The 10,817-nt window shown below is 40.5% G+C and overlaps 1 protein-coding gene across 1 annotated transcript; it reads right to left on the bottom strand.

Annotated features, from left to right (window-relative positions):
* Positions 1–1,496: 1,496 nt before the first annotated feature.
* On the bottom strand, positions 1,497–9,942 carry LOC148737226 (uncharacterized). Its single transcript, XM_088748968.1, has 3 exons — positions 9,663–9,942; positions 6,724–9,560; positions 1,497–2,818 (listed from the first exon to the last, which is right to left on the bottom strand). Exons 1-3 carry the CDS (start codon positions 9,685–9,687, stop codon positions 1,799–1,801), a joined length of 3,882 nt encoding a protein of 1,293 aa, XP_088605094.1. The 5' UTR covers positions 9,688–9,942; the 3' UTR covers positions 1,497–1,798.
* Positions 9,943–10,817: the final 875 nt, after the last annotated feature.

Genomic DNA, 10,817 nt, shown 5'->3' with positions numbered 1-10,817 from the left:
GAGCAAGTAAAGGTCTTCCGGTTCTAATACGCATTACCAAAGACGGCAAAGCTGGAAACGGTAAGGAGGGGTAGCTTTACCTTTCTCACTTTTTGTGAGGAGGACATTCATTTTGTTCTAGTATAAGATACGCAAGAAGAATAGAAGAGAAAGAAAGAGAAGACGGAAGAAATGCGGTTCAGCACACATTATCCCCGACATAGCGATTCTTAAAATTTTCTGGGGGGAGGATGGCCACAGACCCCCTTGGCGCTCGTTTCCAAGCCCTCTCCCCCTTCCCCATTGAAAATATATAGCCTCCTTACTCAGTGATTTTCAGACATTTTCGACCCAACACAAACATATTCACCAAGGATGGTCGAGAATGTGTACCTACCAACATTACGAAAGGCGGTCATGTCGTTCGATATCTTTAAAGCAGAACGCGCCTTCAAAGTTCTTGTGGTACGCCACGACATAGCTTTATGATGGCGTTTTGCTGATTGATAAAAGCCTAAATCTAATTTTGTAAAGTGGAGTTCAGTCGTTGAATCAAATGTCAAAGTCCATATCACCTACTTAAGCTGTTTTGATTAGAAAATTCAAGTCTGAAATGAACTTTTGACTATTTTGTTTCAAACTCATCATCGTGTAATTGGCTAAAATACGTTGGATGACTCTTGCAGAAGTCCTTAGACTAATGCAAGATTTAAGACCGTTTTAAATCTTGAAAAAATGTCCTTAATTTGCAATCCATCTGAATTTTTTCTTACAAGTTAAATCAGACTTTAATTTCAATTGCAGAAATTTATCATTGCACGAGTGTCATTATCAGCGCTGAGGGGCTCACTTTTTTTCTACCGGCGGAAAGTTTTCCGCTGAGTAGTAGCTTTTCTTTCAGCACGAAAGTAAAACAACACCTTGGAGTTAACGTTGTTTAAACTTTTTCAGTAAATAGTTCACGGGAATCAACATGCAACTGAGGAGCAACGAAATTTTTTTCCAAGGTGTGAAAGTCCGGTTTGTTTTCCGTGCGCAAAAAATATCTACTGTGACAAATACTTGCATTCAAGTCCAAGATTACCTTGATCTGATCAACTTAATATTTGAAACTGGTACAAATAAACTATGGCGAGGCTTGGTTTAATGCGCGCTTATTCAAAAGTTTGTCATAGAACGCCTCCAGCCATCCCTAGTCTAAAGCGTTAAACTTAGTGTTTGGAACAAGGAAGTAACCGCATAGGGAAGGAAACAGTGCCCAAGAATTTTATCTCTTAGACCTGCATGTTGAAGCTCTGACCCGCAGAATGTTAAATCGAGAAAAGTTGGATTGTCTCTGAGACTACACATGAGTGTTTGGTCGTGATTAAAGGTTGTCAAATCGTTTAGTTTGCATCCACTAGATGGCATCAACGAAACGAAAGTCTTAAAGTGCCTAAGTCCTGTAGGTAGAGGAGCAATGTTCACAGATAAAGATGACAAAATTAGCAGCTTATTACAAGTAATAGAATTGCAACGGAAATTGCAGAACGTATTTATTTTTTTTTTCGTTTGTAGATGTAATCTGGTACATCGCGTCACGGCTAGACATTTTTTATGGGAAAAGTACCTATATCTTTGTATATTTTACACCATTTGAAGAGTGAATTTAACCTGACGGAATGGTCAAAAGAATAGGTTCGCGATATCGAGCTAGTCCACTCCATTTGTATCGACAAATGGACTCAAAAGCGTTTTCCATGGAGATACTTTAACGTGAACCTCTAACTACTTCTAACGAGGACGTGGATGTCATTTACAGTGTTTCAAATCTCTTTGGTCACGAAGAACGTTTCTCTCGAGATGAATCATCCTTTTCAGCATTCAAATCAAATGTTAATGGCGTATTTTCCACAATATCTTTCTCATTTTTACCAGTTTCTTGGGTTACCTTATTGTCAAATGTTTTCTTTGATAGCTGGACTTGAAATCCTTTGTCTTCGTTGGTCTCATCTGCGCGGTCCTGCATAGCATGATTTGATTTTGAACAAACCTTTCTTTTATTTTCTCCACAGTTTCTCGGTGGTGATCTTTGCCCATCCTTCAACTCTAATGTCGTGTCATCTGTGCACATGGAGTCCCTTTGATCAAAATCCTCCGAATCTCGCCGCTGTACTACCGGAATCTTCCATTTCACTATCTCTCTCCCTCTCTTAGAGGACTCCCTTCGCACAATACTGCGTAATTTTTCGTTCGATTCATAATTCTCTTTCTCTTTCACAGAGCAAACACTATTACGGGTTAAAGGCAGATTGCGACCGCTAATAGAGGCCTCCATCTCTCTAGCAATCACCTCGCTGATCCATTCCATATTTTCCTTGCATTCTTGAGATAGAATTTGCAATTCCCGCATCTGGGTCTCGCTCAAGGTAGACCCGCGGGAATAACTGTCCCGCACATAGCTTCCGCGACGTTCACAGTCGTATGGAAATTCCAAGTCTATGTGAATTCCTTTTAGACTCAAATCTAACCGACTGTTTACGCATCGTTTTCGAAAACCGCTGTTCTCGTCGGCATATTCTAGTTTTATAGAGTACACGGACTTGTTTCTGCGCTTTCGACTGCGTCGATAAACAAGGAAGGCGCAGAAGAATGCACACAAGAGGACACTTGGAATGATGGCAACTATGATAAGGAGCTTAATTTGACCCAAATCACTTGATACAGCTGTCGGAGGCTCTGTGGAAATGTTCCCAGGGAGTGTGACTAAAGTATCTGTAGGTGACCTCGTCCGAGTTGGGACCACTGAGTCTGTTTCGGTTGCCTCATGGTTTTTTGAGCTTACACCTGGAATAAGAACCTACAAAACACAATCAAAACAAAGATGTATACTGCATTATCAGAATTTCAAACACTTCGGGGGGCTGTTGGGTCATATCAGCTCATTTTTCTTTCAACTAGACGCATATTTGTGTTCCCTCGGGCTTTCTCTTGGAAAGAAACTTTGTTTATTTGCATTTGTCCATTCTGCTTGGTTCACGATCACGTCTACATACACGATGAAATTTGCGTTGATACTTCTCCCGATCAACATTAGATAGTTCAGTTGACATAGCATGTTTCTCGATGAAAGGTTCACTCGTAAATGTTCTATCAGAGAGAGATTTCCCATAAGGATCACGGACCGACCAGTTCCGAAAACGCTCGACATCTTTTAGTGTGCGTCTACCGCAAACGCTGTGCGCATATTTTGCACGCGTTATGAGCGCATTATACACAGTATCTATGCTGATTCTGTACCTAAAAAACTCCTCTTCTTCCACTATTTCACCCTACCATATGCTCGTCAGTCAAAACTTTAAGGACTTGACTGCGATTTGTGACTGAACAAAAAAAAAAAAAAAAAACAAAGAAACACCCAGCCGGAATTTCAACTCGAGCGTTTCCCCTGGAAAGCCCGTGTAACTATGGACGTAAATCAAAAGTTATTCATTAGTTGTCAGCTCAGTTAGCAACCGGGCTGGTACGAATGCTCTGAATGGAGGACCGTTGGAGGAGAACTGTGTGTCTTAACCCCTAATCCAATTTGGATTAAAAAAAAAAATCTCATTGCCAACTTATCTTCTTAGATAACAGTTGCGTAAACCATGGTGATCGATGAGATATTTAACAATTATTCCGCGAGCGCGCGTTGGATATGAGATGATAGATAGCCAACGCGGCGCGTAGCGCCGAGTTGGCTATACTCATCTCATATCCAACAAGCGCGAGTGGAATAATTGTTTTATTAAAAACGTTGAATTAAATTATTAAATTTTTAACGCCCTTTTAATCTTAAGCTGACACGTACGCTTACCATATTTGTAGATTATGGTATATTGGCTGATATACCATAATAGCTAAGCCAATAAAAAGTCTTGAATTGAATTATGCAATGATCTAGTTTTTTTTTAAAAAAAAATTATACAATAAGCAAAGATAAATAGTCAGCCAATTGACTCCACTTCCAACAGTTGCTTAATTCGACTTTGCTAGCTATTCCAAATCAGCAACCTCGAAATGCTTTTTAATGTCTGGTTGAATTAAAGTTCCCCTCCTATTACTCGGATTTCACGAACTACGATATTGGAACAGCTTGATTTTCACGTGATTGTCACTCGTCACAGATTAATTCGAAAGACTTATAAGACATCGTGACAGCATAACTGTCACGTGATTGTCACTCACCGCAGGCTACTTTGAAATGAATCCTACACGCATTTTAATTGGTTCTTACGTATGAACTATCGGAAACAGACGCATAGAGAAAACGCAAACATTAATTAAAAACACTTTGCTCTTCAATCTTATAAAACACATACATTACATGTTTCCGTGGACCTGTAGAGTAATAGATTACAAAAGACGACATGATAGGTACCAGGCTTCTACGGTCAGAACGGCAACGCGAAGGAAGACGTCCATCTATGTTTAGTTTTTCGGAAATGGCTTCACTTGTTTGCCGTCTCTTCGGCGCTACACCTCAGCTTCAACATAATGTATATAAGCAGTGTTGACTTCCAAATGGAAATTACAATAATTTGCCCTCGCGGTTTCCGTTCACAGACGACGCAAATTGTACTGATTCCACACTGTTGTTTTGCAGAGGACGGCTCAGAAATTAACAAAGTTTATAAACGCACATGCTGAGCTATTGTTCTGCCCATTAGATCTTTTGTTTCGCCACGTCCTCGTTGCTGTCGCCGTCGTAATTTGCTTAAGGTCCCTAATAATGTGGTTAAAAACAACAATGACACACTCGTTTGCGCTTTGTGTGCCACTTATTTTTTTGTCCTTCATTTTGATTCATTACAGAACAAACACAGGGCAACATGAATTTTTTTTTTTTGTTAATTTTTTTTTGTTAAATTCAGACCGCTAAAAAGCGCCTCGGAATATCGCAAAACTTTAATTGATTCTGATCTGGATTAGCACTAATCGCTTTAAACGATGAAAGCTTCTAAATCTTGCCAAATAGATTGCCAAAGGATTCAAGATCTGCAGAGCCTTTCCGGGTATTTATATGCTTTTCAAAGATCACTGATCGGCCTCTTTAGTAAGCTTAAATCACTGTAGGAAAGTAGATATTGGCTTAACGATATCCTGCGTTAATCTTGCCGAACAGTTTATTCAGTTTGCATGTAGAAAGAAGAATGGATGGAGGCGGGTAAGATGGCAGCGCTCAGCCACTTTACCGTTTTGAGGCTATCTCAATTGCCAGTTAGAGGGTTTGTCTCTCGATCGAAAGCCCTAGTCTCGAAGTGATATTTTCAAATATAATTCTAGAAAATACTAAATATAAATCTATTGCTACCTATCTCAAATACTGCTACCTGATTGTTTACCCTGCTCGTTATCTACTCCGTAAAAGTTACAAGGTAGAGTTAACAGCCTAACAGCGTGTCGCTGCGAACAATACGAAATAAAAAAAATATATAAGCCTGTTTCGTTGCTAAGTTTTACAGACGACTAGTAGATAAATACTACAACAATTAGATTTCTATGCGGGATGGTTCATCAGTTGTGATGAGATAGAAATCTCAAGCACACCGTCTAATTGTTGACCCTTTCACTTCCATCAGTGACCGAGATAGAATTTCTCCTTACAATAACGATACAATATCAAGCCGACAAGTGATGAGAATAAAGAAAAATATCTATTAGGGGTCATGAGTTGATCTAATACCAAATTCTCCAAACTAACTTTATAGGAATTGTAAAGCAGACTGTAAGGAGAATTATTGATGAAATCTTGGGAATGAAAAGGTTAAGTAGACGGCGAGTAAAAGTGAGTAACCTTTCTTGTTGTTGCTGTTTTTTTTTTTTTTCTCTCCGATCACGCCTGTATCACTCACTGGATAAGCCCATCTTTTACTTAACAGTCACCAGGCTTAAAATTTACCATCTTCATTGATAACATCATTGCGTAGAAGCATTATATTATATCCTCGCAGTATGCAAAAAAAGTGGTCAGCATGGACCAGTGTGTCACGAGCGTGACACGAGCCCAGCGTGTCACGAGTCTCCCACAGCTCAGTGGTAGTGCGTCCGAAGTACTAATCAAAAGGTCGTACGTTTGACTCCCAAAGGAGCACTCAAAGTTCTCTTTCTCCGCGTACTCCTGTGTCACTCACCGAATAACATAATCTTTTACTTATAGCAGATTTATACTTTAAACAAAATCGGATTATTTGTTTTCAATTTCCGTGCGTGACAATTCATTCGTGCTTTGCCATCGTCAAATATCACGGGATAGTGATGTGCTTATCAAATAGTGCAGGTACCGGTGAGAAAAAAAAATTCCTTTTTTTGTCAACTTCCGATGTTTATGCGATTTGAATTTCTCAACTGTCAATATCTCAATCTTGAATGTAATACAGCAAACGAAACTCAGATTTTCTTCCAGTTAAAGTAACGGGTGTTTTAATAAACGGGTCCGTGGAGTTACATGTGTGCTTATTAGATGTTAGCTTTCGTTCATACCTGAAGGTTTTTTTTAACGGATTTTCGCATTGTTCCCAGTCTAAAAAAGGTACCACTTCAAAGGAAAGCTCGATGTGTCAGTGTGCTATCGTATTTACTCAAAGTCTTAAGTGACTAACTGAACGTAAAAAGGGCGGGGATAGATCTCGCATTTTACCCACTCAACCCCCGTCCTCCTCCCCCCTATTTTCACCCTGTTACTACAAGCACTGCTACTTACAAAACACAAACGAAGATACTCACAATCGTTCCAAAGGGTATTTCTGTTTCTAATAAGGTAGTTGACACCGTTGATGGGGAAGTCTGCAACTTGCTTTTATCGATGTATGTTGCCACTGTGAACTTGGAGAATAAGATGCTGTTCTGATCTTTGGATGTAGCGGAACGGCGTATGTCTGATAATTGGGAGAAGCTCTTCGCGTGGGAGGTTTCAGGCAAGGCACTTTCTATAGAGGACGCTGAAATTTTTGAAGAAAAAAGCATTCCACTCCCAGTCCATGACGCATTGGCTGAAATCTGAGTGTGGACGATAGTGGAGCTACTAGCAAGTTGGTGAACAGAACTTCTCCTGTGAGACTCTTGAGAAGGGCCTTTCGTGCCAGGAAATGATGCAAACGATGTCGACGCAAATCGGCTCAAAGTGGAAGAAGAAGAAGAAAGAACTTTCTGTCCATTTTCGGAGGAAATCTTCGAAACTATTATCTGAGGGGTGGGATGGCTTACACCAGCAAAAAGAGAACTTTTCCCGTGAGATTTTGAGGGAATTTCCAAGCTGGAAGACGATGGCATAACTTTTCTTGTCGATGTGAATCTGTTCACAGAAGAGGATGATAAGATTGTGTGATGTCCACTTTTGTTACTTATCGTTGTGAGCAAGATCTGGCGTGTAGTAAGGCTCACACCCCTCAAAATGGGATTTTTTTGTTGTGACATTTGGGAAGGGCTCCTGAAAACAGGAGATGACGACGTAATCACACTGTTCGACGTAGATCTTCTCACAAGGGAGGAGAAAACAGGTTCATGTCGATTTTCGGTGGAAATCGTTGAATTTAACATCTGAGTGCTGGAGTTGCTCATACCAGCAAAACTGGAAGTTTGCCTGAGGGATTCCCGGGGGTGGTATCTAAAGTCGGGAGACGAAGGTGTAAGCTGTCTAGTTGACATGACAGCATTCCAAGGGGAAGTAGAGGAGATTCCATCTTCAACCCTTGAGGTATTTACAGAGAGTCGTCCCTGGCTGTAAATAGGAGTGGTAGAAGGATCGTTTGTCTTTGGTAACCTTGAGATTCTCGCCGTGACCGAAGGGTTTGAGGTTTGCAGATCTAGAACTGTGTCACTTAGCTTTGCCGATAGTTGCAAAGACGGGGAGAGGTTCTGATCTATGATCTCTGATCTACTGTTCAAAAGTCTTATATCTGTGCTTTGAAAAGCGAGCCTCTCAGAAGAGTAACGGATTTGGTGTACAGTTGTTGAGGTACTGCTGGACATATCACCCTCGTTGAGGCTAACTGTGGTTGCCAAATGTCTCTTGAAAGGCAGTATCGAACTGCTCTGGGCAGTCGATAATGGAGGTGTGAAACGTTTTGTTGACCTCTGACTTGAGAACTGGATTTTCTGTGCTGTCCTTGAAGAACTTGTAGAAACGGAAGTGCGTAAGAGGCCAACTGTGGTAGGGGAAGGACTTCTTCTTTCCCATAGCACAAAAATGTCTGTTACTAAGGAAAGTGAAAATGAGTCTTGGGAAGTGGTTGCCGGTACTTGTAGAACGGAAATGACAGTTTCGTGGAAAGGAATAGAAGGAATGTCTTTAGCTGAGGAATTTAAAGAATTACTTCGTAGACCGTGCACAATTGTAGAAGGAACTTGGCTTGACAACTCCCTAGAGTAACGGCTCTTCAATGGCTGTGCGGATTCACTTTCGTCGATTAAAGAAGCCATGCTGTTTGCGTCGCTAGCGGCAGGCTGTTTCAGTGACGGAGTTTCCGAAATGGTCAACGCAGCATTTAATGTGTGTGGAGTTAGGTTTCTTGTTCTGCTCAAAACAGAAGGTTTTACTTTTAAAGTAAAGGAAGGAATCTCTTTTTTAACTGGAGAATGCACCACAGAACTGGCATCCATGTGAGCTGTGCCGGATGACGATGAAGTTACCAGAGGCGATTTATTCCCAGTAACCTTTGGGATTCCGGAAAAAGACGAGAAACTTCTCACGAATGTGGTTCTCATACCGGTGTCACATGTTCTCGTTGCGTGAGTCAACAAAGCACTAGCTTTCACGGAATAGAAAGGAATTGGAACACTTTTAGTGATGTGTGATTCTGTGGGTTCGATATCCACTCTCAATGAGCTTAGAAAAACGGAAGATCTAGTATTATGCTGTGTCAACGAAAGCGGTCCTTTTGTGAACAATCTGCTTCCGCCGACAGAGGTGTGACCATTGTTATCACGTCCCAAAATAGAATTCTCGCTTGAAAAGTGAGTGTTTTGATCGATGACTGTTTTACTTTGTAAATCCGATAAAGCCGAGGGGTTATCTGCATTGGAATAATCCCCCATTTGAGAAGGAGACAAATATTTCTTCCCTTCAGACGTAGAAGGCGGAAAAATTACTTGATATATGGTTGTAGCAATTTCTGGAATGGTAACAGCAGGCTTTGATGATACTAATACAAAATCACTAACACTGGGAAATCCAGTTAGGATGTTAAACGAGGAAATTCTCCTCGCACGGCTCTCCGGTGAAACGTTTTTAGACATTGTGCCGTTTGTGGGTAAATTTGTCCCTGATAGAGCGACAACAACCCTTGATAACGAAGGCAAGATTGGTAGAGTCGTTTCAGGTGACAAAAGTCCGTTAGCTTCACTGTTGTGCGATGAAGGAATCGTCGATTGTTCCTTCATTTTCGAGGGCACGGTTGTTGTAGTACATTTTGATACAGTAAAGAATGAAGAAAACTCTTTGTCATAAGTCTCCACTTTGACGAAGGTGTTGAGTAGGACACTCGAAGTATTCTTGCTTTGCGAAGAATCTGAGAACCCAGTTGCGAAACCCTGAGGTACACTTTTATAACAGAATAATAAACCTGAAAACCCAAAGAAGACACCATGATGAAATGGTAATTATGTTTTGAGTGGGTGCCGCTCGAAGTAGAACTACTCACACTCTACAAAACAAATTCACCTACCTAACATGACCCATAACTCCGACATTTCTCGGCAACTTGTCTGTTGACATCAATATTCTTGAACAATGATAGAAAACGTGAGTGGAAATCTCCCCTTAAAATGATTCTCTCTCCCTAATTCCTCGATCGCTTGGCATGTGTCGAATACTCTTGAACTTCGCTGAAAGAAACGTGCACTGTCTTCCAATCCGAACAAAATCGAACAACAAGACACTATTAATTTTTTGACACTATGCGGTGAGAGGCGGTATGGGATATTTGTAAACTGAGAAAAGCGGTTAATGTGGTTAACAGTTAGATTGATTGACAAGTTTACATGGGACGGGCAGAATAAAATACCATGCGATTTTGGCAATATTTGTAAGATACCACGCTATTTGACATATTCTTCATATAATACGGATATATTTAATATCTTTCTACATGCAACCTGAGATGCGGAATGAAACTAAGAAAATACACAGCTCTAGTAATAAAGAATCTTGTGTGTTGTTCTAAACAGATTTCGCGTATTTTACGTAAACATTCAAAGCAATGAATAGTTCTTATCTGTTTGCTTTTCCGGAAAGGAAACACAACAAAAGGGTATTTTTTTTTTCGGTTTTGCTTGCATGATTGTGAAAAATAAGATAAGATCTCATTCTTCTCCAGCTAAATTGATCTCCACAAGGAGTTTTAGGACTTACTGATAGTCTTAATAGTTGTTTATCCTTTCAGTCATTTTTTCCTCGAGCAGTTTTTCCTTTATTTTGAAGCCGTTTGGCAGGAAACATAAGCTGATTCATTCAACTGAGCTTTTTTTTCTGTTCAGCTTGCGGGCATTTTGTTGGTTACCAACGAGTTTTTTTCGTTTCCTGCAATCTAGTTGTCTTGTTGCCGCAGACGCCTGAATCAGACGGGAACATAATTATACTGATAAGAGAACCAAAACCTTGGTGCTCTCGACTTTGGGGGTCGTCGGCATCTGTTATCTTGATCACAATTCACAATGTGTTTTTTTAATTCCATCTGTTATGATTCTCGTTCGGGGTGGCCGTGAAAATCAGCTTTTACTGTATTGTAGCAAGGTGTTCCTTTTCTTATCGCGTAAAAATCAAAAAGTTGTCCTCGCAAAAAATTCTCTGTTTCCCAGGGTGGAGGATCGAAGACGGAATC

This window comes from Stylophora pistillata, chromosome 2 (genome assembly GCF_964205215.1).
Source record: "Stylophora pistillata chromosome 2, jaStyPist1.2, whole genome shotgun sequence".
Taxonomy (NCBI): Eukaryota; Metazoa; Cnidaria; class Anthozoa; order Scleractinia; family Pocilloporidae; genus Stylophora; species Stylophora pistillata.
This window is presented reverse-complemented; position numbering and strand designations above follow the sequence as displayed.